The sequence below is a fragment of the Lolium rigidum genome, chromosome 1, assembly GCF_022539505.1.
Source record: "Lolium rigidum isolate FL_2022 chromosome 1, APGP_CSIRO_Lrig_0.1, whole genome shotgun sequence".
In the NCBI taxonomy this organism is placed as follows: domain Eukaryota; kingdom Viridiplantae; phylum Streptophyta; class Magnoliopsida; order Poales; family Poaceae; genus Lolium; species Lolium rigidum.
Genome location: NC_061508.1, coordinates 32768927 through 32795929, shown reverse-complemented (window position 1 = coordinate 32795929; position 27003 = coordinate 32768927). Strand labels below are relative to the sequence as shown.

The 27003-nt window shown below is 43.2% G+C and overlaps 3 protein-coding genes across 5 annotated transcripts; 2 read left to right on the top strand and 1 right to left on the bottom strand.

Annotated features, from left to right (window-relative positions):
* Positions 1 to 623: 623 nt before the first annotated feature.
* On the top strand, positions 624 to 4052 carry LOC124670713 (probable folate-biopterin transporter 2). Its single transcript, XM_047207189.1, has 5 exons — positions 624 to 1406; positions 1913 to 2172; positions 2432 to 2527; positions 2619 to 2789; positions 3209 to 4052. The coding sequence occupies exons 1-5, from the start codon at positions 998 to 1000 to the stop codon at positions 3896 to 3898; spliced, it is 1626 nt and encodes a 541-aa protein (XP_047063145.1). The 5' UTR covers positions 624 to 997; the 3' UTR covers positions 3899 to 4052.
* Positions 4053 to 6296: 2244 nt separating this feature from the next.
* Positions 6297 to 11315, top strand: LOC124685172. Its single transcript, XM_047219501.1, has 6 exons — positions 6297 to 6497; positions 7409 to 7657; positions 8378 to 8551; positions 8632 to 8738; positions 9858 to 10180; positions 10529 to 11315. Exons 1-6 carry the CDS (start codon positions 6312 to 6314, stop codon positions 11101 to 11103), a joined length of 1614 nt encoding a protein of 537 aa, XP_047075457.1. The 5' UTR covers positions 6297 to 6311; the 3' UTR covers positions 11104 to 11315.
* Positions 11316 to 13136: 1821 nt separating this feature from the next.
* On the bottom strand, positions 13137 to 25285 carry LOC124670690 (AUGMIN subunit 3). Of its 3 annotated transcripts, none has more exons than XM_047207176.1 (19): positions 25110 to 25285; positions 24475 to 24511; positions 23910 to 24013; positions 21662 to 21857; positions 21081 to 21147; positions 20886 to 20989; positions 20076 to 20160; positions 19859 to 19919; positions 19070 to 19201; positions 18853 to 18922; positions 15909 to 15966; positions 15776 to 15831; positions 15252 to 15404; positions 14998 to 15109; positions 14772 to 14913; positions 14235 to 14310; positions 14061 to 14156; positions 13593 to 13746; positions 13137 to 13522 (listed from the first exon to the last, which is right to left on the bottom strand). In XM_047207176.1, the coding sequence occupies exons 1-18, from the start codon at positions 25283 to 25285 to the stop codon at positions 13618 to 13620; spliced, it is 1854 nt and encodes a 617-aa protein (XP_047063132.1). In that variant the 3' UTR covers positions 13137 to 13522; positions 13593 to 13617. The 3 variants fall into 3 exon arrangements, with proteins under 3 accessions (XP_047063132.1, XP_047063137.1, XP_047063125.1); XM_047207181.1 differs by having other exon boundaries at positions 13137 to 13502; XM_047207169.1 differs by having other exon boundaries at positions 13138 to 13516.
* Between the last annotated feature and the right edge of the window lie 1718 nt (positions 25286 to 27003).

Here is a 27003-nt window from a genome sequence, read left to right as displayed (position 1 = left end):
TGTTCGAAGGTGATTATGGAGAACGTGACTGAGCAGCGGCGTCCCTCAAACACAATATGAAGAAACAACCTCCCAAACTCTTGATCCATAGGCAACATGACATCGTGATATTTTCCAAAGCGTGAACGTGCGTGAAGCACTTTTCCAGCGTCGCTGGAGGCCGGAGGAGACTCACAACTGACAACAGCCCTCCCTCCCATGTTAACCGACTGCTAAGTAGGTCCACACCGAGATATAGGGTCCTGTCAGCGACAGAAGGCAGAAAAGAAGTGGGTCCATTTCATCAAGAACTTAACCCGCAGTGCCGCCCAACCAATCAGGAAGTACTACAACACCCCATTTGCGCGAAACGACCTACTGATTCCACTGGAAGGTGGGTCCATCGATCATGTCATGTCCCACCCGACAGCGACAGGGCTGTCTTCTAGTGTTAGTTAGCAATCAGAACTGAAATTAACAAAACGAGTCAAACGGCTACCCTCGACTCCTCCTCTCCTGCTCGCCCCCAAATTCCCAAAGGATTCTCCCATTTCTTAGGACTTCTTCCTCCCATGATTTTCTCTCTCTCTCCCTCAGTTCCTCTTGCTGCTTTAGACACTGGAATCTGATGTTTGCACTTTGCAGGCTACCAGCATTCATATTCGTCCGCCTGAGTAGCAGTAGGAGTATTTTCGAAGCAAGCCAGGCGGCGAAAGGTTCAAGGAGCCATCCGATTTGATGTTCTTGACCAAACCCTGCCAATTTATTGGTTTTCCTAAGGCTTTAGGATCGATACTTTTCGATAGAGATGCACCTAGCAGCTCGCATCTCCGATGCTTTAGTCGTCCCTACGGCGCTTAGGATCCAAGAAACCCCACCAAATCTGTTCTTGGACATCCAAGCTCCAGATTCAGCTCGGAGCAAGTCGTCGAGAGCCGGCAAAGGATCCGAGCTTGTTTAACTCCGCGATCTCCAAGAATCTGTTGGAGATCTCGCGGAGGAGCTAGCAGCCGAGGAAATGTCGCCTCAGCCGCCCCACGACATCCCCGAGGACAAGGGGAGCGGCAGAGAGGAGACCAATGTCCTCATCGAGGAGCCCCTGGGGTCGCCGCCGGCCAAGGATGGCGGCGCCGGAAGCTGGGTGCCGTCCCCGGTGGCATGGTTCCGGATGCTGGTCAGGGAGCTGCACTGGAGCTTCGTGCTCGGCGTGGTGGCGACCTACGGCATCAGCCAGGGGCTCGGCGGCGGCATCACGCGCGTCGCCTCGGACTACTACTGGAAGGACGTGCAGAAGGTGCAGCCGTCCGCGGCGCAGGTGTACCACGGCGTCACGTCCATCCCCTGGATGGTCAAGCCGCTCTGGGGCCTGCTCACCGACGTGCTACCCGTCGCCGGCTACCGGCGCCGCCCGTACTTTGTCCTTGCAGGTGGGCCGCACAATGTCTTCTTGGTTGTGTTTGTTTCGTTTACATTTTATTTTTGGGAATTGGGCAATTGACTAATCCCTGTTTACTTACGAACTGTGATATGAAAATTTGTGCTGAACTCTAGCAATGTTTGATCATTTGGTGGGTGCTGGGGAAGTAGTAAGCCATTTCTTTGCTGAGAGATTACCCTATAGTTGAGATACGATTGCCATTTCTTGCACATCCGAGCCACACCAGTAGCTATTGAAATAACCACATTTCACTTCTGCATCACTGAATTGCATATAGAGAAATGCAAAATTTGACCAAAAACTAGGAAGGAATCAATGGAGCTGTATATTTGCATATAATTGAAGCAAAGATGCCACACAAGCCAAACACATCAGCTATTTGCTGGTGTTATTTTTACTAATATTCTCTTGCTTAATGTAACTGTCATTTGGTAACAGGCTATGTACTTTTCTGTATTAATGTTACCCCCTCTCTGTTTTTGGAGGAATTTGCAGGCATAATGGGAGTGATTGCCATGCTTATAGTGTCTCTCCACAGCAAGCTTCATGTAATGTTTGCGTTGTTGGCATTGATGTCTGGAAGTGCAAGTGTAGCAATAGCTGATGTAACTATAGATGCCTGTGTAGCCGAAAACAGTCTGATATATCCTCATCTTGCTGCTGACATGATAAGCTTAAATGGCTTCTGTGCATCTGTTGGAGGTCTTATTGGATTCTCAATAAGTGGTTTTCTTGTTCATGCAATTGGGTCACAGGTGAGTATCGCCAGCTCACAACACTCGTACTTTAGCTCTTCGCACTTTCCATTGATCATTTCTATTCAGATGATCTAAGAAACTTCCTCATAAATCCAATCGCGAGTATTTTATCTGCGTACACATTCCGGTTATGCATAGAGAATAAATACACCAATCTTATGCTCCTCTGTTCTGTTGGGTAGAAGTAAATTGTCTATTGTTACTACTTTGGCTGGTACTAGTTGCTGGTATAATAGATAAATCTTGTCTTTCTCAGGGAGCCCTTGGCATGTTAACTATACCTTCTGCCTTGGTAATTTTAGCCGGATTCCTGATAAAGGATGTCCATATCCCAAACTTTCCATACGGGCAGGTTAGTAGAATGTTTTCTTTATGTTGTTTGAGATCAAATACAAGTATTTGGTTCTCATGCACTAACTTTCCTGTCAAAAACTACAAACTAGGCTCATAAGAAGTTTTCAGAAGCCAGTGGAAAAATGTTAATGACCTTAAAATGTCCTGAAGTATGGCGGCCATGTTTTTACATGTACATGTCTCTTGCTCTGAGTGTGGAAATTCAAGAAGGAATGTTCTACTGGTACACAGATCCTAGTGCAGGGCCATCTTTTTCCGAGGTACACTTTTTTTTTGCTATTCCAAGCAGCTGCTTTTGACCTTTGGCTTCTTTTTTCATATCAATGAAGTTTGCGTGCAGTTAAAATTCTTTGGAACTGCTTGACAGATCTGAAATTATGTACCTGTTCCTTTTCACTTTATTTTATTTTGACTTTTAACAGTTTCCAAGATGTGATTTTGACTATAATTTTTATATCTTTAGGTTAACATATTTTCGTAAAATTATAGTATCAATAAATTGCTTTTAAAGAAACTGCAATACATATTTGTATGCAAAATATACAGTTTCAGCTATATTCATGATCAGATGCTGGAAAGTTTGCTTGCATGTAAGGCATCAAATGTAGAGTTGCTACCTTCAAGAATTTACCTATCTTTGACGCATGGCCAAAATAATACCCTTTTTCTACTTTACCAGGGATTCATTGGGTTTATCTTTGCAATTGGGTCAGTCGGATCTCTTGTTGGAGTTCTACTTTATCAAAATATTCTCAAGGACTATTCATTTCGCAGCCTTCTATTTTCAAGTCAATTACTACTAAGCCTGTCTGGAATGCTTGATCTCATGTTGGTGCTGCGTTTGAATCTAAAGCTGGGGATACCGGATTACTACTTCGCTGTGATTGATGAGGGGGTCTCCAAAATGATCAACCGCCTCAAGTGGATGCCACTTTTAGTGCTTAGCTCAAAGCTTTGCCCATCTGGCATCGAGGGCACATTCTTCGCGCTACTCATGTCCATTGACAACATTGGCCTGATGACAGGATCTTGGTTTGGTGGATTGCTCCTTCATTTGTTGAAAATCACAAGAACAGAATTCAAAAACTTGTGGGCTGCTATTCTGATTCGAAATGCGATGAGGCTACTCCCGTTGGCATTGCTATTCTTGGTGCCGAGAAGTGACCCAAATTCTATCCTCCTTCCTGCTGATTTGCTGGCTGGGGATGATGGTGCTGAAGCTCACCGGATAGAAAGTGTGGAGTTAACCTCTCTTGACGTGGAGAAGAATTCAAGCACCAACGGTTCGCTCCAAGAAAGCAAAAATAAGGAGCATCTTGATGTAGGACAAGATGACGACGAGGCTTCATTACTTGCCAACAGGGGTTGATGAATCATATACATGGAATTTTTTCAGTACACAAACAAATAGTTGAAAGATCAGGATATCACATTACGTTGTGTTTAGTTGTTCATGATGTTATTTTCGTTAATTATTGATTTACAGCAGGGTAGGAAATCCTAAAATGTCAGATAGTAAGGACACTTGGAAGTTTGATATTATTATTTTTTCTTTAACTCACCCTTTGCTATCTGACATGATTCGCTATAACCTATAAGTCATGCCACCGCATATTTACCTTCCTTCCAAGCTATGGCACGTGTCAGTTTTTTTTTCTCCTTTTCACGCTTAATGTGGCTAGTTCACACATCACACATCTTAATCTATTTCTACATCTTCAGCCAAAGGTCATGCACGATTGCCATGTGACTCAGGCTTCCTTGCGGCTCATTTTCATCAGCAAATGTAGGAGACCAATAAGACAATAGCGATTTTGCTGTCAGGTGCATGCTAACAATGAGCTTCTTTGCTTTATCGCAACAATTTTAGGCTGAACAGACTAATACTATCTCTTTCGAAATTATGGATTTACATGGAATTTTTCTAGAAACCATGAAGTTTCATGTGGAACCAATGGATGTTTTTCCCCATTTCCACGAGAAGTATATTATTGTTCCATGCGATGTTCAAAATTTGTGATTACATGCCTGAAATCCTACGAGGTTGAAACAAATGTGTATAGTAAGGACATCATCTAGTAGATATGAAAAACATATAAATTTTGGAAAAACCATTGCTTGAAGGCGAGACATGGATAAACATAATTCATAAGGAATTTTTAGGTTTTGTGTCCGAACATCACTGTCATGAGTGGACATGTTTGAAGCCGAGACATGGATAAACATAATTCATAAGGAATTTTAGGTTTTGTGTCCGAACATCACTGTCATGAGTGGACATGTTTGTCCATGTAAATAATCTCCTTCGACTCCTTCCCCACACAAGCAGTATTCCTCTTCGACCATGACGGAGAACTAATGAGGGTGTGTTTTATATCGGGAAAGGTGCAATAAGCCCAACATATCAGCTGGCAGCGTACCTAGTAAGCTTTGCCATCCCGGAATCTTTAGGCTAAGGTTAATGATCCCATGCCGTAGTTCCTTGGAGTCATAGCTGTGGTTTAGCTCGGGTCCAACCGAAAAGATTGGAGGCCCCATCCATATCTTTCTCCATCCCCGCCACCACAAGGGGAGGAAGAAGAAAGCATGACTAGAGGCCAAACCTCCATATCCTTAGGACCAGCGCAACAATTGTGCACACCGAAGACATCACCGACTCCACCTCCCCTATCGCCATCACGATCACACATAAAATAGGATGGCAATTCCCCAATGTGAGGAGCTGTCGCACAAACAAAAGCTTATTTTGGGCTCCATCTCCACTGCAAACTGCTCCCACCACGGACAACAACAGAGCTGCGTAAGGAGACTCCTCCAATCGCCGCTCATATGCGAGGAAGAGCATACATCCTCGACATGAAGCTAACCGCCATGAAGGCAAAACAACAACAAACAACCTAGACACCTACTGGACTGGTATACATAGAGGGTCCCTCACCCGTCTCGATGCCGACCACCGCCAAAGAAGAGGCAGGAGGGGCTGCTGGTCCTAGACCTGGAAGAATATGGTGGTTGCTTCTAGAGAGATCTCGGGGGAAGGATGGTGGATAAGCTGAAATGTAGCAGATCGAAAAACAATTTTTGTTTTCGGTGTGAAAATTGTACTAGTACATACTCAACACATCGGTTGTACTTTGTATTACTACATACTTCCTCCAAAAATAAAGAAGTTAGGTTTATCTAAATTTAGATGTATCTAAACATATTTTAGCCTTAATAAATTCAAGTCACTTATTTATCGAGGAGGAATTATACTGAATAATTGTACAAAGTACAGTATTTTATTCTCTCTGTGGACGAAAAAAAACAGTACTAAAGCTGGCCGTAAATGAAACAGTAGCCGCGTGGGGCGGGCAGAACGTTTTGCACGTGATGAGAGCCGCAAACGCGACCACATACATGCACACCATCGGCGCCGGTACCCGAATACGACCCGACCATTCCATCCCCGGGCTGTACCACGTGGGCCCGGTAACCTGTCAAGCGACCCGCCGCACCTGACACCCCTTCTCCAGCGACCCCACCACTTTATCCACACCCATCTTTGCACCACACCACTGACATGCGGGGTCCAGTTTCCGACCCCACCTGTCATCCGCCCGGCGCCGGCTCGCGGTCCCGACGACTATTTCTGGACCCTTCCCTTCCGCAAAGGCCAAAGCTCCCCCTCTTCCTCCTTCGCTCGCGCTCCCCTTCCTCGAATCACTCGCCGTCGCCGCGCCGCCGATTCGATTCGATCCGGGCCTCGCGGTGGTGCTAGGGCTAGGGTTCCGGCGCCCCCCATGGTGCAGCTCCCGAGCATGGGGAAGCGGCAGCACGCGGAGACGGCAGAGCCGGCCATGCCGCCGCCGCCGCTGGTGCCGTCGGCGGCTGCCGTGAAGATGGAGGCGGAGGATGTTGGCTACGACGGGCACGGGCCGTTCGGCAAGCGCGCCAGGGCGGCCCTGCCCTCGCCGCCCCCGCAGCAGGTAGATCCGCGGCTGCCGCGTTAGTTTGGCTCCTCCGTTTTCCGCTACTCACTTGGGTTCGGCGCGGGGTTAATCGTGTACGGCGGAGAGCTGGAGGGCTCTGATGCGATCCCACGCCCTTTGTGTTTCTAGGCCGAATCAGTACCTTTTTCTGTGTGTGTGGGGGGAATTGGCGTGTCCGGTTGCCTAATGACGCGTTTGATCCAAGCTATGGCTGCGCTTGACGACTTGCGCGGGAGTGATTTGCGCGGGCTAATTCGATGGTGCGGATGGGAGTGGTTGCGCCTGTGTGATTACATGGATTCAGTTTGCTTGAGAATCATAGGGGGCATCCGCGTCAAACAATAAGAATGAGGGATGCAAGTTATGTCCCGCGTTATACCGCTATGCTTAGGTGGTGCTCATAAATGGGCCGGAATGTGTGTCTCCATGAGATGCGATGCAAAGGCTAGTATTACCGTCTGAAATCTGACAAGATTGGGTAACTGCTCAGTTCCTTACTTTGCGGATGTTTCATTATTAGTGTACTTTAGAGAAAGAGGCACCACCTGCCGGCGCATTGGAAGTTGTTTAGTCAGTTATCGTCTGTCTTAACATGCAGGGTGCTTAGCAGATCCTTCCTAGAGTTTATATGGGATGCAGTAGCAGTTGCCATCAGCTCATCATGGACCATGTCAGTGTGCAAGTCAAGAAAATTAAATAACTAGATGGACAAAAGAATGGAGCAATAATATTTATTTCTGAAAATTTATCTAGGTGTATGCATGCTTATTGTTTTTGTGGTATCTGTAGTAGCCTCAGCAATTTGCTGTTTAAAGGTAACTTGATATAGGAGTATGGTTTTTTAGTTATCTAGTTTCGGGATCAACAGATTTCGGACTTCATATTTTGTACGCCTACATGAATTGCAGGACATGTACCAAAATGTGCTTGACGAACCTAGCCCATTGGGTCTGCGCCTGAAAAAAAGCCCATCGCTGTTGGATTTGATTCAGATGAGGCTTTCTCAAGCAAATTCCAATGCAGGACAGTCCTCTACTGATGACTGCAGTGCTGAGCCTTCCAAGAAGAAAGATCTTAAATCTGGTGCATCGTCAGCTGGTGAACGGTTGAAAGCTTCAAACTTCCCTGCAAGTGCATTGAAAATCGGTACATGGGAGGTAAGGAAATTCATGTTAACTGAAATATATGATTCTGCCAGCATCTGCACTTCAGCAATTTGGTGGCTTCTTTCTACCATCCTTTGTCTGCTCCAATGAAAGAACTGTACTATTGACATAGGAAAGATTCTTGCTGGTCATGTTTTATTGAGGTGTGGTTGGTAAATTAAACATTTACTCCCTCCATTCTGTTGAATAAGGTGTATAAATTTAGTATAAAGTCAGTGCCCTCTATGTTTAACCAATATTATAGACAAAAATATTACTAACATTTACTATACCAAATCAATATTAATATATTATCCATAATATATATTTTCATATTTTATTTATTTAATATGGTAGATGTTTATATTTTCTTCTATATATTTGGTCAAACTAAGTAAGTTTTGACTTTTGACTAAATTTATATGCCTTATTTATTGGAATGGAGCTAGCAGTATAATTTAGTAAATCATCACTATCATGATTTTTTTTGTCTGTAAAGCTTTCAAGTAATGCACATGTAATTGTAATGTTGGTTCTTGTTTCTCGTGTGGAGTCTTAGTGTAACATCAATGGATGCTAGTATTCTTGCTCCACAGTCAGTCAGTTGCCCAAAAGCCAGTATCTGAATGTTGATGATTCCTTAGTAAACCTAGTACTCTTGCTTCATACATAGCAGCTCAGCTGGACAAATCTTCACCTTAAGCGTCTTAACTGAATTCTATCTCTGAACAGTATATATCGCGATATGAAGGTGATTTGGTTGCAAAATGTTACTTTGCGAAGCATAAGCTTGTATGGGAAGTTCTGGAAAGTGGTCTTAAGAGTAAGATAGAAATTCAGTGGTCGGATATTACTGCTTTGAAGGTAACTTGCCCTGAAAATGGAGTAGGATCGTTGGATGTGGTGGTAAGTTTATCCAAAAGATATATATGCTTATTATTACTTCAATATCTCCTTTCCTTAAGCTTTCCATTTTTTATATGAAGCTGGCCCGACCACCTCTCTTTTTCAAAGAGACAGATCCTCAACCAAGAAAACACACATTGTGGCAGGCGACTTCAGATTTCACTGGTGGCCAAGCAAGCTTGAACAGGTGATGGATTATTCAGTGTTCGCTCTTCATAGTGAGAGTGAAACTTCATATGTGAAGTGTTCTTTCAAGGGGGTGAAGTATATGTGTTTACATCACAGTGATTATTAGTTTTGACTGTAGGATTATAACCTGTCTTCTCCCAATTCTTGGAAGCATTTGTAGAACTTGCTGTATACTTTACCAGGGCTTCTTTATCGGATTTTATTTCTTTATTCAAGTTCACCTCTGCATTTTGGCGTCCATTCTTAAAGGAACATAGAGAACTCATTCAGCTTCTTTTTAGATCTCAGGAAAGTTGATAGAACCTGTAGCGCAGCCTATAGTTAGATTGGTATAAAAAATGAAGGAAATGCAAAAGATAGCTTTATAAATTCCAGGCAGCTAGATTAACTTTATTTAGTTTATCAGCAAAGTCCGGAGTGATGATATACGAGATAGAGTTGGGGTAGCACCTATTGCAGAGAAGCTTGTCCAACATCGTCTAAGATGGTTTGGATATATTCAGCGCAGGCCTCCAGAAGCTCCAGTGCATAGTGGATGGCTAAAGTGTGCTGATAATTTCAAAAGAGGACGGGGTAGACCACACTTGACATGGGAGGAGTCCGTAAAGAGAGATCTGAAGGACTGGAGTATCACCAAAGAACAAGCCATGGAAAGAGCCGCGTGGAAGCTTGCTATCCATGTGCCAGAACCATGAGTTGGTTACGAGATCTTATGGGTTTCACCTCTAGCCTACCCCAACTTGTTTGGGAATAGAGGCTTTGTTGTTGTTGTAGTTTATCAGCAAAGTACCTGTGTTTTGCTGCAGATAATTGTATGGCATATCACATTGAGTCATTGTCATCTGGCTCGGTCTGCTCCATGCTCTTGGCTCCACCGTCCTTTTGTTTGTGCCCACCACTGTTAGAGATTAATTAGGAAGCTGAGTAAGCTTACTACTTAGGAGATAAGTTGTGTTTGAGTTGACAGTTTGTTGGAAGGTTTGTGTTAGAAAATTTAGTGTTGTGGAACTCCGTGTTTTGTAGTGAACCTAATGGAATTACTTCCGATTATTAGTACCTGCTGAGCTACTAGTCTTGACACCTTCATGTAAAACCACAACTGTTTCACAATTTGCAGGCGGCATTTTCTGCAGTGCCCTTCAACCTTGCTAGGCAAGAATTTTGAAAAGCTTGTACAGTGTGATCAGCGGCTTAATCAATTGAGTCAACAACCGGATATTATCTTGGACTCTCCAGTTTTTGAAACTAGATGTTCTATATTTGAAGATCCGGTGGAGTTGAAGTGTCATGATTTTGCTAATTTGAAAGATGAACATGGAGATTTACCTGGGTTTTCAGGTTCTGTGTCACCATGTGCTGGTTCATCTATGTCTGCTAAGAATGAAGCAAATGATTGTTTTGGGAAGCAACCTGCATTTATCGCTCAGACAGTAAACCCAGGTACTCCAAAGTCTATGACACTAAATATGTTATTTTTACAATAATAAATCCTGGCGTTACGCTGTTACCTTGATGTACTGATCACAGAACAGAGATGTCAGTAGCTTGCCTGTATATGGGCAATCGTGTGTGTGCTGTCGTTCTTGAATGATTGTTGCGATTAGCACCTTCTGTAGTTATGCATCTTGACCTCTTTCTGATTTAATTGTGATACAATAAGGGTGATATGCTAATCTGATCACTTTCTTAACTTCTGGTGTTGTATTGTTACTCAATTGTAAGCTACATGGCATTTGTGCATGAAAAAATCTATCTCAATCTTTCTAATCCGATGTGTTAAATTTACAGGTGCAGGAGCTAGTGCTGTGAATGTACACGCAGTCAGCAGAAATGCAAATGGTGTAGCCCAAGAATTTAATATCCCCAACTGGTGGAGTCAATTGAAAGTGCCTGGGCTTAGACCATCAATGTCAGTGGATGATCTGGTCAGCCACCTAGGAAATTGCATAAACGAGCAGATCACTTCAGGCAATCCTTCAATGTCCAACAATGAGGTGCCTACAAAAGAATCGTTGGAGGAGATTGCACAGTACCTTCTCGGCGATACACAGGGCCCTCAGGCCCCAGCCTCCGATGAGCGACTGATGGCAAGGGTGGACTCACTTTGCTGTTTGCTTCAGAAAGATACAGTGCCGACGGCCAAACCAAAACCCGAGCCAAACGATAGCGGTAGCCTTGGTGGGGAGGACTCGGATGGTTCAGATGATGAATTTAGCTCAGCATCAACGAGGAAGACTGCAGATGCCAGTCATCCACCTGCCATGTCTAGAAAGGACTCATTTGGAGATCTGCTGATGAACCTGCCTCGCATCGCCTCGATTCCGCAGTTCCTATTCAAGATACCAGAGGATTCTGAGAACTGAAGCTGCATGGCTTGCTCTCCTCTTTCACAGATGAGTGAAGTCACTGTAAAAATTGTACCTCAGCAATAAGTAAGCCCCTTGTCTTGTCTCTGATTCAGCAAGCTGTGCTAGTTTCCTTCCCGCCTGTAAATGTGACCCAGTAGGTTCCTTGAGCTGTCTGTATGTTTCATGATTTAAATGGGTAATCGAAGATTGATTGTTGGTTCTTTTAACTGATATCCTTGTGCAAGATCAAGTGCGAAAATGTTTATAATAATCTTGTGAAAAGAGTCTGCAGTACATCCCATTGGTTTTTCAGTATGACATGAGACCAAAGTTTGTTCTGGTATATAAGCCAGTCGTGCCAGGGTTAATTTTGTTCTTTCTATCCTTTTGAGAGTGAGACGTTTCCAGTTTGAATCTGAAAGTGGACAGATTATGCCGCTGGACCTCTGTGGTTGAACTGCTAGCTTCTTGATCGATGTCCTTGCCGATAACAAGCCAGATGTTTCACGACCAGGTTCTCGACGGCTAGCTTCTTCACCGTTTTCCATGGCGTGCATGACGGGGGACATGTCAGGGTCCGGGTTCCGATCAGAATTTAGGAGTTGAGTAGAAGAGAAGCAGATGCTCCGGCGGCGCTGCCATGAGGAAGAAGATAGACACGGGTACGAAATTTTAGGGTTTATTCATAGCGTGCCTCCCATCCTCCCACTCCTGCCCTTTATAACTCAGAGCAGGACCACGCTTAGTGATAGGTTTAGTGATTACAGAGATAAAACGCGATTAGCGCGGGAATTAACAAGGTTCAAAAAGCTACAATCTCAGCCGTTGGATCCTTCGCCTAGCAACCCCAACCGTTGGATAAATGAAGAAGATACATCCGTCGCCAGGCGTCAGGAGGCGATCCTGACAGGACAGCTAGCTGGTGTTATCTCAACACCCTTTCTTTGTCAAGAATGTCGATGGTAGAAGATGTCGTAGGAAATTCGGTGGGGAAACTAGTGTGGAAGCGGTTCCATGGAAGCGAAACGACCCATCAACTCCACCAGTGAGGCCTTGACGAAGTTTATGCACATCGTCACGCAAAATATATATATATTTTTTTTTTTTTTTTTTTTACTAATAGCCAAGACCTCTCGCCTCTAGTCGCAACTCGCAAGTTTGCTCAGGGTCGGGGAGAGGCCGAGAGGGGGGGCATCCGTGGCTTTCCAAGCCTTGGCCACTTCGGCTGAGCAGTTTGGCTGTGGGCCGAACAGGTATGGCTGCTTCTTTTTCTTTTGTTTTCTATTTTTTTCATTGCTTAGAATAATTACTGTCGAAAAAAGAAAAGATAGAAAGAGAGCTTGGGAAATACTACTAGACAACTGATTGCAGCGTGCTATATCATGGTAGGCAAATGATTCCGTGTCCTTATACATAGATGATGTTGAAATATTTTTCTTCTTCAGGATGGTGTATGCACATCTGTGAGTTTATGACTCAGATTTATTTTCTACTCTTGCAATGTACGGATATGTTCTCAGATGTTCTATTCGCAAAGCTTTGAATTTATTGATTCGATCGATGTACAGGTTTAAACATATGAAATGTTGTTCTTTTGATTTAATTAATATGTTACTATAGCATGCCCGTCTTTGTGCTTGCTCTTCCGTTTGTGCTGATGCTGGCTTGACATGCGGTGCACTAGCGCCTTTACTTTAGGTAGATCGATGTTGTGTCAACAATGTTTGAAAAAAACTCAGAATTTCTCTCATTCACTGTGCTAGTCGATTGTCCAGTACAATAGCACCTAACATCCCTAGTGCATCCATTATGTCGCCCTCACAGCCGGAAAATTCTTCATTATAATCCCTAGAAACAACTCAGCAACTGTGTCAGGTGTTTTGCCTAAAATCTGAGAAGCTATTATTAAGTGTCTATTTTGATTACTAGAGGAATGTTCAGTTTATGTCAAAACTGAATTGAATTGTTTCTTATTAATTTCTACAAATCAAAGAATGCTTAAGCTCTGCTGTTCTCAGTAACTTCTATAGTAGTTATGTTCTGAGGCAACCAACTTTTTTGAGCTGGTCCGAGTGATTGAATTCCAGCAACTTTGAGAAAGTTGTTAGTCCCAACTAAATCAACCGCCTAATATAAACTACTTAAATCAATTGTTACACAACACCACCACCACAACCAGTTTCAAGCTTGCTCGTGATTTCTAACATATTTTACAACATACAGAGCAGCATAAATACAACAACGCCTAGCACTCACGCAGCACACATGAACATCCAAACCGTTCAATGGTTAACCCTGTTACGTACCAGCACCACACGCACGTGCCCCAACTTTGTGTTGGGAGTTCTGGAAGAAAAAGCTTTGCCACAGACTGGAGCCATGAGCTTTGGCAGTCGCGTCCATTTTCGAGAGACCTGGCACAACAAGGCTAGAACTGAAAGTTCAGTTGTAAGATGTGGTGTGATCAAGTAGGGAGATAGAAAAGTTGAGCGTCATATGCTTACCGATCTAGAGAAAGGGCTCTACTCTCTATTCCTGGAGAGCTTTCACGCGGGAGGTCAACTCTCTGACTTGATTCTTGAGACGCTCATGGTTGCTGAAGAAATCGACAAACACCTGCCTTTCCCTCCCCACCTCATGGGCACGATTCTCAAAGATCTGCAGATGGATTTGTAAACATGAATTCTATAGCAACAAAGAGAGAAGAAACAGAACTACTATTATCCAGAACCCTCTGTACTAATCTCTTCAAGTTCTTCGCTTAGCAAATATTGTCGACTGAATCAAGACACAATTAATGCAAATGTTTTTGTAAACATGAAGCCTACAGAGAAACATGGAGACAGAGAGAGACAAAGACTACTATTCTTCAGAGCTTCAGATCTATGCAGGAAAATCGAGTGCATAATGATTCAATACTCCGTAAGGTAAAGAACCTCAAGGAGCATAGTAACAGCTAACAAGTGCACTACCTTTATCTTTTGAGTACGAGCCTTGGTTACTTCTTCAACAGCAACTTCGACTTGAGCATTGGCATTTTCCATATCATCAAGCGCGCGCATCAGTGGCTGCAACAGGAACAAAGATGTAATGAAATACAGGAAAAATACAAGAAAGAACATAATTTGATGGCTGAAAGGGTGTACCCAAGGTGTCAATACTGGTTCTGCAGTCGTTGACGTGGCAAATAGAAGCTGTTCAACTGTTTGAATCAGAGTGCATCTGCAGAATCGGAGACGTGTGAAATGACTATTGGATACGTATTGGCAGACTAAGAAGTGACTAAGCAGTATACAACAGATTGAATAACTTGGTTAACAGGGTTTTTTCTACAAGTCTGCAGGAAATATTAAAAATCGAGCATGGCTAGTTGAATCCATACTATCTTGCATATCACAATCATAATTCTGTACGGGTACTAGATCAGGCAGCAATTCCATATGTATAAAATAAGTCAAGCCGGCACACCAAGCACCGTGCACACATTGTCTGCTTAGCTCTACCATCCAGAGCTTGGCTGCATGCAAGATAACATCTAACCAGGTGGTTTGCTGCATCTTTTGGAGGTCACCCTTATTGTTTACTATACACCAAACTATGAATGTGTCTGTTCATACCAGAAGAAGCACTAGAGGAAGTCATATATAAGACATGAATTAAGGTAGTGCCTTGTTATTACTTACAACTCATTGATACATCTTTTCCTGTCAGCTGGAAGAGTATTTTCAAGTTCAGACTGAAGAGAAAGCAAGTCAGATTGAAGTGCCGATATCTGCTGAACTAAAGCATGTGCTGACATGTATGTTGGTACTGCTGCTTGGGAATCTGTAGACAAGAATAGATAATGTGAAGAATACGAGAATAAAAATAAATTCAAACTGCTAACTGATTGCAGTGGTATCTGCTTACTTGAGTGAATGCATAGTAGATCTCGCACTGCATGGAGGAAAGTGTCACGATCATCAATTGCTCCTTGTTCATGTACCTCAGAGGCAGCTTGAATTAATGAACTGTAATGACCCTACAGATGAAGTAAACACAAAAAAAATCAAGAATCTCTAAGGCAATAAGACTGAAAAATAATTCTGAAAGTAGTGTGAAACATGAATAAATACTGAAGAAGTGAGAACAAAGAGAAGTCCGCGACATCAGAGATTACTTACCAGACGGGTGTTGACTGCCGATAGGTAGCTCTGTAGCTCAGATTCTATAACTCTAAGCAATGAGTGAGCACTGGCTATGTGTTTCCTTTCAAGTTGGCAAGCAATCTTCAGAAATTGGTGTCTAGCAAGCTGATTAACCAAGTGGTTGATGAACTGCAAAATAAATAAAATGCCAAGATGATCAAAAGGAAGTGTGAGATGGTATAACAAATATTAATAGGAAGTTCAGCTGACAACAATTTGTCCTTAAAAATCAAACTTCAACAACATGCAAACATACTGGATGTAAAAAAGGGCAGCTGCTGGAGGTGTTTGCCACTTATAGGTGCACACTAGCAACACATTGGCATTTCATTGACCAGTAAGATCACTTCTGAATGAATTGAAAAACCCAACAAGGTGCAACACAACCAGTTCTAGAATATCTTAGTTTCATAACGCGAGAGTATACCACCAATAGGAAAATACAGAAACAGAAGACACATAGAATACTGTAGAACTGAAATACTACGGGGTGTGCTTACTGTTTTTTGCCTGTTGATATAGTATTCCTGGCGCATAACCTTTAAATCGTAATCACCTAAACATTTGAGAGAATAATATTAGAAAAAAGATAATCTTAGAGAAGAATGATAAAATAGAATACATTGTGCAAACCTTGCAAAATATATGTGCCTTGAAGTTGAGCAAGTTCTGAACAGAGGCATGGTATGGTCTGGAAGAAAGAGCAAGTAATATATCAAACAAACAAGCTTATGCCGTTAAAGATTTAATCATATGCTAAGAAAATTGGAGCATAACTTTTGCACTGCAGTAAAAATTCTTATTGGCCTCGACGTCCTCTAAAACACTATAAGTATATTGCATTTGGTGAGATGGTACTTTGGGTGAACTATGCATGATACCAACTATTCCTAAATAACAAAAGGTAGCTCCCAAATTGAGCACAAATTACTCCAAGGGAATAGCGATTTCACAATACCACCATAACTCATAATACAATTTGTAGTTTCTAGTCCCCTACCATAGGTAATCACCTCTTATAGTACTACATGGATTTGGGAAATTGCAGAACACCCCTAGTTGTCAGTCTGGGTTTGAAACCACCACAAACCAGTCTGTTGATGAACACTCACTGAACTCACATACATATCGATATCTATAATAGAGTAAACCGCACTGGCGGTCCTGATTCTTTCTCCGCACCTTCACTTTAGTCCCTATTCTTTGAAATTGAACATACAGGTCCTAATTCTATCGTTAGTTGCTCACGCGAGGTCCTAAACTGGTTTGACCCGCGTTGACCGATGCCACGTCCACAGTGGGACCCGGGAGGCGTACCAGTCACCCTCCATATTTGCAAATAAGCCCTCAAGAGATGTTGTTCACGTCACCGCGCAGACTCACCGGCCGGAGCACGTCGCCGGCGGTGCAGCATGCTCGCGGCTTGGGGACGGCGGCGCCCCAGCTCCACCCGCGCCGCATCCCCTGGTCAACCCGCACATCGCCCGCGGGTCCCCTTGCTTCAACCGCACGTCGTCCCCTGCTCCGGCCAAGTCGTCGTCCTCCAATCCGATGTCGTGGTGCCGTCCCGGTCCTTCCCAGGCTCTTCCTCGCCCTCCGGCAGAGCGGGTGGTGCGGCACGGCCAGGTCCCGTCTTCTCGCCAGAGGCACCATTACCTCACCGGAGTACGTCGGCGGGAGTACCCAGCGGTGGTGGTGGTGGGCCCACCTGCCCTGGCTTTGAAAGAATTACAAAATAGTGGGCCTTTTGGCAAATTTGCTAGTCCGGCCGGTACGTCTCGAGGGCTCCACTGTCAACGTGGTAGTGGTCAAACGCCACATAGACAAGTCAACACTGGCCAGACCGATTTAGGACCTCCAATGAATCACTTATAAAAGATTTAGGACCTAGACGTTCAATTTTAAAGAATAGGGACTAAAGTGAAGGGGCGAGAAAAGAATTGGGACCGCTAGTGCGGTTTACTCTCTATAATATCTATAAATTTGATCCCCACTATTGTGCATTTAATGTTTGCAAGCTGCTTTTTCAGTAAGCCACATCACCTCAAATTGCTATAGCCGTTTGATCAAATACAAACACACTGGATTTGATGATCAAGTTTAACTGTCCAGCGGTCCAGCCAACTTCATTACCGGGACGTGCGTAGCTATCCTTTAGAGAAACCAAACGACGGCAGGACCTGTTTCTATCCCCACTATCGCCTCATTAACAACCTACGCTTCAAATCATAATTTTTTTTTTCGAAATGGGGTGTACGCTTCAAATCATAATTAATTATTTGGAAGCTGTAAGGCTGCCAAGGCATTACATAACCTTCCCATCCCTGCAAGCTTTCCATCTCCACCACCACTATTGGGCTAGCACCTCTGCACACCGCCTTGGCCTGAGGCCAACGATGCCATTGAAGCGTGCCATTCCCGTTCGGTTCTTGCCGCCATGCTCTTCGTCGGATGCGTCTGTGCCGCGTGATGAGTACAGTACCACGCAGAGGGAAGGACAGAAAGATTGTCGATGGCGCGCCAGCAGGTGATGGTTCAGCAACTAGGTGAGGCTGCAGTTCGGCTTCCTTTTCTTCTTCTTCTAAATATAAACTCGCCTAAGATTAAGATTATGTACAGTCGTAAGAACTGGTATCGTGTCGTTTCAGAGTAGAGGGCTGCCTAGATGGCGACCAGGCATATGACGTCAGCTGCTGACATCACGGACCATCGGACACTTGCGAAGCCGCTAGAGATTGAGGAGGACATAGCAGACACAGGGCCGACATGTCCAGTTTCAGCCTGAATGAGGGTCACAGGTGTTAACAGCGGCCTCGGCAAGATTACTTCACAGTGTGATCACATGCCTGCGCGTGGCCGATGTCCATCATCCGCGTCTCTTCACATTTCGTTGTCGCCGTAGTTGCAGCTGGCAGACATCGATCTCCACCGTACCTTGAAGTTGCAGTACGTAAAATACCATGAAGCCACTCTTCTGCATGTGCCACATCGTTGTTGGTGGAATCGTCCAACCCCACGTTGGCCTGCTTAATTACCATGTATTCACTTTGCTATGATACCAGACAAAGATGTTCGTTGCTTAATTAGCTCTTTCCATATATCAATATTGACCTACCATGAATATGTGATCAGCTCTTATAAAAATCTATAATTGGAGCTTACTCGGGTTGTTTTCATCCATATTCCCTGATTAAATTGGGCCTTTAAATTTCAACGAAATGAATAACTCCAACACACAATTTGCATCTCTATATTTCACTAATGTCCTACAGCAATATAACACAAATGTGCATTATATTAATATGCTATTCATGCTTTGGCGTTTATGAAAATCATCTCAAATGCCCGCGGCAACGCGCGGGGAATCAACTAGTTCGACAAACAAACCTACACATTATGATGATAAATTTGTGCCATTTCATCAAAAAAATATTGTGCATGAGTGTAGCATTAAAAAAAAATAGAACTACAGTTTATCCGATTGAGACTTAAACTTAGGTCATGAGTATTAAAAGGTAATTTTACAACTTAGGAATAAAATGAATTTCTGCAGCTGAAACTGTGTTCTTTCTCATACCTCAGATATGAAAGGCTGCACCTTTTGAGAAAGTGTCGAGAGTTCTCCAGCAAGCTCAGAACTCTTTCTCCTGGAGAAAAAAAGACAGTGATAAGAAGTAATCAAGATAAGAGAGATCATTTTCTTTTTTTTTTTCAGACATTTTGTCACATTATGTAAAAGGACCATAGCTAAAAACTGATAGAATCACAAGAAAGATCAGTAGCATAAGATATACCTAAGAGAGTGGATATCCCTATGTATGTGAGCCTCGTCGGAGGATACTTGTGATTTTAAAATTTGGAGTATTGCCTGCTGTTTAGCATTCTCAACCTGTGCTTCAATCCATTGTCGTTCACTTGTAGCAAATCTGTTGACAAACTAGAGTAAGCTCAAGACTACACTGAATGACTGCTAAAAGAAAGTCAAAGCTGAAAAGTCAAGAGGTTAACGCTGAAGAATATACAATGACAATACAACTCCACCAACTGCACCACACACATATATATGACATCAATGAACCAATAGCAATTGGTATTGATAGATCATTGTAATCACATTTGGTAGAAACACCTTGGGGGCTTGGAATGCTATCTTGTTTTGACTACCTGCTTTTCAACAGAGGTTTTCTAATTAATGGTTTCCCACAACAGTTTAGGCCACACCAATCGCAAAAGCAAACTAGCACTAAAGGGTATACTGCAAACACGAAATTATGTACATGGACCATGGAAAAATATGGTGGATAGAAGAGATTTAATGGATCAGGACATAGTGGGATGGGAGCTCTCGTAAACACTTCCCTAACATATTTACAGTCTATTCAGAAATTTCCCTATCCACGCGACCACAAAATTTCATGGATCTTAACGATACACATGCAGTACAAAAGTTTGCAAATTGCAACTAAGCATGCGTTTCACCTGATTACAGGCATCATGCAGCATGATTGAAAGAAATGTTAGACATTATCATGACGCAAATATAAAGAGAAATACAAGGTAGGTAACAAGCAGAAGATACCTACATTGAACGGAGTCGTTGTAACTCAGCCACACGCTGGTGATGATGAGATTTTTCAGAATCTCCTGCATACAAGAACATTGCTGTTATAATTTGTTCATCTCTGAGCAGTCATGCCATTACAGTACTAGAGCATAGCAATGCCCTTCCCAGATTTCAACTAATGCCTTCATGATAAAATGTAAATCAATAACTGAAAAGTTGCTGAAGAAAGTTTGTACCTCTTATCAAGCCATTTGTGATGTCATCAAGACTAACCCAGGAACATTTGGATTTCCCCTCCTCAGCAACAAGTCTAAATGGCCCCTAATAACATAACATAACATAACAATATGAAACAAATAAGAAGATCAAAACTTTGAAGCCTGCTTGCGTGATACTTAGAAAAGACAAATGGTATAGCTGCAGCAGAGATGCGCAATTGTTCAAACGCATTGGTTCTGGAAATTTGAGAATATGATACATAAGTCCCCAAAATCCAGTGGCAAAAGCTATGCATATGGGCAAAGATTTTATTCAGCATAAAAAGCCTCACGCAAAAAATGAAAACTGAGCAGTATCCAACTACACAGGCAAATGGTATTTATTATTATTATGGCATTTTTGCACCTAAAATAAAGGTATTACTGAGTAAATACTAAATGCCAACAAGTATAGGTAAGAATTTGACACCAACAATGACGGTTTTACTACTTGTACCATTTACCTCCACTGGATTTGGAACAAGATAGGGGAGGGGGCAAGATAGTGATGTTTGAGATTTTATAAAGTAAGATATTTAGTAAATAACAAAAAAATGACTACTTTCCCACATCTCTTTTTCATCTGGAACAAACAGTAGTTAGTTTGTTGTATAGATGCAAGTAGGTCACATTTAGGGTACCTTCTACCCTATTTAGTTCAACAAAATGCACTAACTTTTTCAGTGACATCATCATTTTAGATCATTTTTTGTATAAAAGAGGGTAAAGGCCTAAAGGGTACCCTAACACTGACCCACTTGCATCTCTGGTTTGTTGCAACGAATTTACCTTCTCAAATTGCTTCGAGAACCACCGGTTTAGCTCCTTAGTGCAAGCCAAATCTCCAATAACATAAGGGTGGAAATCTGAATATGCCAAGTATATACTGTCCTCTGCATATGCATATCATGAATATTAATCAAATTATCGAGGAATACTGGATATGATGTGATGTATAATTATATGCACAAATTTAGCATATACCATCTCCTGAATGATAATGGGCCAACTCTTGGGTCGTAGCAGTAATTCTTCCAAGAACTGCATTCGTCTGAAAGTTGGCAAGATATCAAATCAAACTTATGGAATGCACATGTACGATCACATTTGTTTCAGGTTTTGGCGAATACACGTTCATTAACAAGACCTAGTAGCTAGTAAATAGATGTTTTTAGGGAACTTCCTGAAGTGTATAAGTGCTCTACTACTATAATACGTGTAGATGATCCTAAGATCATATTTGTATCTCCCCACATTGTACTACCTTTGTTTCATTATTCTGTCTTCAGACATACACAGTGATGGATGAACCAAGGAAGCACTAAATCTAAGAAAGAGTTAATGATAATTGACAAATGGGCATGTATTAGTTGACAGACTACAAGTACCTAGCCCCTAAACGTTTCAGTAAGGGCACAGGTTTGCAAACGTAGCCTCTTGATTTCTTGAATGGATGGATATTTCAAAACAGATTCTCCCAAAGAGTAAATATTCATGATAACCTTTTTGTCCTTTTGTTTGTATCATGAATGAAAATCTTTAGAGATGCAGTATAGTAAAAATACCTCTAAGTTTCTTGAAGAAAGTATCTCATCTAATGATATAAGTTGCACACTAACTGTAGACATAGCTGATACACGTGCTCGCCTGCCTTGGATAAGAGAAGATGCTTGCCCTGCAAGCAAATCAAACTGTGCTTGTTGCCGTGCAATCTGCTTCTGCAACTCAAAAACTTCAGCTCTATATGCTAGTTTTGCTTCTCTGCAAGCAAGAAAACAAAAACAAAAAAACTGTAAATAAAAGCACATATAAGAATTTAAGAAGAAATATTTTACTGTGCAAATCGACTAACTAGTTTTTTACCGCAACTTGGTCCAGCAGAGGAATGTTCAAAAGCCAAAGTTCAAGCAGATAAGAGATTGATAGATGGTATGGATAACCAGATGTTATTGGCTTATGGCTAAGAGATGTGGCTCATCTAACGTGCTGGAGGTACGTCAGAACTGGTGTAGGCCTACATATCTCACATTGCATGTACGTGAAAACCACCCAATGAACATAACGATTCGTCTGCGTGTCTTCTCGGCTTCTCGCCCTCTCTCTCTCGCTGACAGGCCAAAAAAAAATGACAGCCCTTGACAGCGTGTGAAATCCTTCTGTTGCCCTCTCGCATTCTTGTTTGCTGCTGCAAATAGAGCCACATGGCCACATGGCTGAGCCACATGCAAGACAAAGGCAATCAAATCTGCAGCGAACTTGACGACCGCGGGAGAAGATGGCACAGCACCGCTGCCGCCATCGTTGTTGTTGTCGCTGTCAAGTCCTCCCTCTAGTGAGGTAAAAGGACGATTGATGGTTGCCGGCATCTCTTTTTCTCATCTACTTTCTCTAACCTCATCTTCTTCAGCAGACCTTACGCTTAGACATTCGTTCAAACTATCCAAGAACCATATCAACGAGGAAAATTAGGCTCAGAACGTCACCATTTTCTTACTAACTTTTGACACTACATTTGGAACAAATAAAGGACATAGGTCGTCTGGTGTCTTCGTTGGGTTCAACCATTTCAGAGAAGCAATTATTTTTGGTGATTGCTTTTTGAATGATGAAACATTTAAATCTTTTAAATGGCCCTTTGAAACTTTTCTGTCAATTCATAATCAAAGGCCCCCCTCGAACCATATCTACAGATCCAGATGTTGCAATGGAAACTGGAAAGGCAGTTGAGCATGTGTTTTCAGCACACATGAGTTATGCACTTTTCAAAAAATAGGAGAACTTTCCAGCAACAGGGAAACAGAAGGGGGACATCACAAAGTCAATTAATAGCAGAGAAGGGTTGTGGGAGCATCTAAAATGATTCTGAAGGTTATGGGTTCCTGCAAAGTGTTACTGATCTGTTCACGGTATGTTTATGTACAAGAGTTTTAAGCTAGTAGCGATTTACAGTTAATAATATATTAGTATATTGTCGTTCTAAGATAACGAATGTTCTTAAAACTGAAAGTAGCTAGTGCTGAAGACATTGATGCAGAAGATATTTTTAGATCATATGAAGACTTTGGTAGTAGTGAATTTTTCATGATTTCCTCTTGGCCGTTTGGGTTATGGAGTAGTACTATCTTTGTACATGTATGCTTCAGTGAAAAGGCATCAGCCAAAATGCTTTTTCTTAACTTATAAGTGCAATCTTTTAAACTTGACTTGAGAAGTATCAGCTATGTGAGTACACATTATCATATTTGCTTAAGGATCGTAAAAGTCTACTTTGACTTGATTCTGTCTGAAATCCAATATGACGAGGGACGTTCATATCATATCTTGTACTAACAGCTTGATCTATTTTGATCTCTTTCATGTGTAAGTGAAGAGCCTAGCGGTGGCAACTCAGCTTTGCGAGCACCTGCTATGCTCTGTCTTTTAGCGCACCACGGCGAGAATAGGTGAGATGGCAAACACGCTAGCTGGAGCCAGAATCACTAGGTTTGTTGGATGGTTTTACATACAGGAAACAGCAGATATGTAGCCCTGGCATGTCATATGAACCGCGTCGACGGCTGAGAGACTAGTTGCAGAAAACAGACATGACATGAGGCAGTCGAGGCCCTTCTATATCAGGAAGGCAGCTAGAAAGTTTCCTTAAAAAACAGGTCAATTAATTCCCTTTCAGTCAGATAAATTTTGGTCAGTTCTAATTGTAGGCACAAAAGCATATCTTAGTTCAGGTACAATTACAACAATGTGAATGTAGCAATAATGTAAGGATGGCATGGCTTTCAGTACTAGTTTATAAAAATGGAAGTTTGAGCATACCGGATGTCAAGAATCGTTTCTTCTGCTTCAAAGATAGCCTCTTGGTTGTCTTTCTTGCTTGAAAAGGCTGAAATACTATCAAAAGCAGAGTCCAAATCCTCACCCTGAGAAAATTATATGGGGCATTGCAAGAGTTTTAAGGTATAACCAAAGGATAAATAGGTATTTATAACTTATGCAGAAGTTGCTGAGCGAGGACAATAGTACAGGAGAATGCTATCAGCTTACTTGCATAATATGTGGGGGCAAATATCCAAAGATTGGGATGAATCTGATTTTAAGTTTGCTTGCAAACAGGGGTACTAATCTTAGACGGGATCAATTCAGAGATGGTTTTGTATTTTCCAAACCCCCGAGCATTGATCAATTTCTAATCTTTTCCAAGAAATTAAAGAGGGTACTTTAATATTTTATTTTATTATTTTATTAGAAACTCATCATACTGTGCCAGAAACAAGTGGCATTTGGAACTCCGCTTACAAGATCAGAGCACATCCTATATTCTGGGAGATTATCAAAATATAAAAATTAGGAACCGCGAAAATGTCCCAGTGGGTGCATATACCTCTAGCAGTCTTCCCTCTTCTAGGAGTTGCTCGTACCTGTCAGTCAAAACATACGGAGTCACACACATAAATTCAAGCTAGAGCAAGGCTACAAACTCAAGAATGCATGTCAAACTTCTTTGCTAGAGTATAATTTAAAAAAATGGGTTCTTGACTCAAAACCCAACACTGCGAACAGTTAGTTGACAACCCCAAAAGTGAAAGTAAAATCATAACTTTCCGCAAGTATGATACTAGAGTAAAAAGAAACAAGTTTTCTTGGTTTAGCTCATGCAGTCATCAAATCCAGATATCCAACTTAGTCAAACTGCGGTCAGAACTGTAACACAACCCCTAGCGGGCATAACAAAAAATGCTCGCATTTCCAGCTAATCCCCCAAAATTCCCCTCCCAGCGGCACAAGCCCAGCGCTAGAGACGTATGGAACCGTAGCTCCCCGAGCAAATCGCGGAAATTCCGGAGCAGATCAGCACCCAAGCTCCCCGAATCTCGCAACTGACCATGCAGCTGCAGGCCGGCTCGTAGGAGCGCAATCAGAGCAAGCAATCGTCATCGCCAGCAGCAGCAGCAACCAAATGAAATCGAGACCCCGGATAGAGAGAACCGCTGGGGAGGGGAGGGGGACTGGACTCACTGCGAGAGGTGGGACGGGGAGAGGACGTTGGAGGGGCGGAGGCAGGAGCAGATCCAGGCGAGCAGCGGGCGGGCCTCCTCGTACTGGAACGGCCACTCGAGCGCGTCCGCGTCCAGCGGGTCCTCCCCGTCGAACCCCAGCTCCGTCAGCGCCGCGCACAGCGCCGCCCCACTCATTCTTGCTTTCCCCCTCTTCGGACTGAGCTCGCCGGAGGCCCTGAGGCTGGGCCCCTTCGCAGTGGTGGTTGCGGTGGTGGTGGTGGTGGTCGTCGCGGGTGGGTGGGCGGCCGCGGCCGGCAGAGGTAGCCGGTAGGAGTGCCCAGTGGAGTGCGTTCGAAACAACACCGGGAGAAGAATTGAGATCTGTTGCTGGAGCTCGGAACTGCGCGGCCGGCGGCCATTCCAACTCTCGGGCCTGTCAATGGGTCTCGTCCAGGCCCAAATAGCCCAGATAGCTTTTGTCTACAACTCCAATTCCTCTGGATCGTTTCCGGCCAACCCTATTCACCGGCCGCTCTAGGTGCTGTCTAGGGCGCCGCCTGTAACGAGCCCTATCTAGTCACTTTGGGCATCCGGGATTTCCAGAAATTTCGGGACGGGTAATTCACGTTTTCAAAACAGACACCCGAAATTTAACTGAATATTTCGACACCCAACATTTCAGGTATCCGATAATTCGGTTTCGGGTTCGGGTAATCCCGAATTCCCCGATTTACAATGTCCTGAATAGAAATACATCTTCGTGGCGTCGAGGTTGAAGCCGGGCTACGCTTGCCGTTGATGTTGCCGTCGAGGAGATCGTCGCTCGGCCAGGAGTAGCGAGGTTGGAGGTCGCCAACTCGCCATGACTAGCAAGACAAGGAGCTGCCGCGAGAGGACGCGGAGCTCGCCGGCCGCGGTAGCTTTTGCGCGCAGATGAAGGGGCGCATCTCCGGCGGGGAGAGCTACACGCGGTCAACCAGTGGCGCTTTCCGCAAATGTCGAAGTTGAGCCTGCCTGCCTGGGATCTAAGAGCATCTCCAGTCGCGTCCCCCAAATCATCCCCCAAAATGTGTTGGATTGAGCGTTTGGGGGACGCGTTTCATTCGTGTCGCGTTTGGGGAACGTCACTCCCCAGCCGTGTCCCCCAAACGCGCCCCCAAAACTTAAAAACATTGTATTTTTAATTTTAATAGATAGAAGAAAACTTTGTAACATAAACAAATTACATATAAAAACTTTGAAAAAACATAATCAAATTACATATGAAAAATTTAAACTACTTCTTCTTCTCCTTTGATGGCCCCGCCTCATCGTCCTCACAGTGGCGCTCCCTGCTCGTCGCCTCTTCCGAAGAGGCGGTGTCGGTCGACGCGACGGAGGACTTGTGTCCTCCTCGTCGTCGACGGTGCTCGCCGGCTGCGCCTTGGCCTTGGGCTTGGCCTTCGCTTTCGCGTCCGCCTCCACCTTTTTCTGAAAGGTTTTCAATGAGGCGGGCTCGCGATGCTACAACATAGTAAAGATATTGGTGATATACATCTTTTTCTTCGACAAGTTTGAAGGGTTTTCCAATTCAAAAAATAGACAACATAAACCCGACCTTTACAATATATAAAACACCAATTATTTGTCTTGGTTACAATACCTCGCGAGTAATAAGTGTACATACGCCTATCAAAATACAGCTTAAGAAGGAAGAAAAAACAAATATACATATTTCTCGCAATATACAAGACATGCCTTTGTTACAGGAAAAATAGGCAGAAGACAAAACTTCCGGAAATTCAATTCGGTTCCCAGGTGCGTATGCTCCCTCTATCAAAAAATCATATTTTGAAATGTCGAAAAAATTTAACAAATTTTTTTTACATTTACATCTTCATAATATATGTTCGTTCGTCAAGTTTCACGATAAA

Excerpts from the sequence above, each read along its gene's own strand:
- LOC124670713 (XM_047207189.1), top strand. The coding sequence starts at position 998 with ATGTCGCCTCAGCCGCCCCACGACATCCCCGAGGACAAGGGGAGCGGC. Across the intron at positions 2,173-2,431 it reads TTCATGCAATTGGGTCACAG|GGAGCCCTTGGCATGTTAAC; the intron begins GTGAGTATCGCC and ends TGTCTTTCTCAG. Across the intron at positions 2,790-3,208 it reads CAGGGCCATCTTTTTCCGAG|GGATTCATTGGGTTTATCTT; the intron begins GTACACTTTTTT and ends CTACTTTACCAG.
- LOC124685172 (XM_047219501.1), top strand. The coding sequence starts at position 6,312 with ATGGTGCAGCTCCCGAGCATGGGGAAGCGGCAGCACGCGGAGACGGCA. Across the intron at positions 6,498-7,408 it reads CCTCGCCGCCCCCGCAGCAG|GACATGTACCAAAATGTGCT; the intron begins GTAGATCCGCGG and ends CATGAATTGCAG. Across the intron at positions 10,181-10,528 it reads CGCTCAGACAGTAAACCCAG|GTGCAGGAGCTAGTGCTGTG; the intron begins GTACTCCAAAGT and ends TTAAATTTACAG.
- LOC124670690 (XM_047207176.1), bottom strand. The coding sequence starts at position 25,285 with ATGAGTGGGGCGGCGCTGTGCGCGGCGCTGACGGAGCTGGGGTTCGAC. Across the intron at positions 19,202-19,858 it reads TTACAACGACTCCGTTCAAT|ATTTGCTACAAGTGAACGAC; the intron begins GTAGGTATCTTC and ends GTTTGTCAACAG. Across the intron at positions 14,157-14,234 it reads AACCAGTATTGACACCTTGG|CCACTGATGCGCGCGCTTGA; the intron begins GTACACCCTTTC and ends TTCCTGTTGCAG.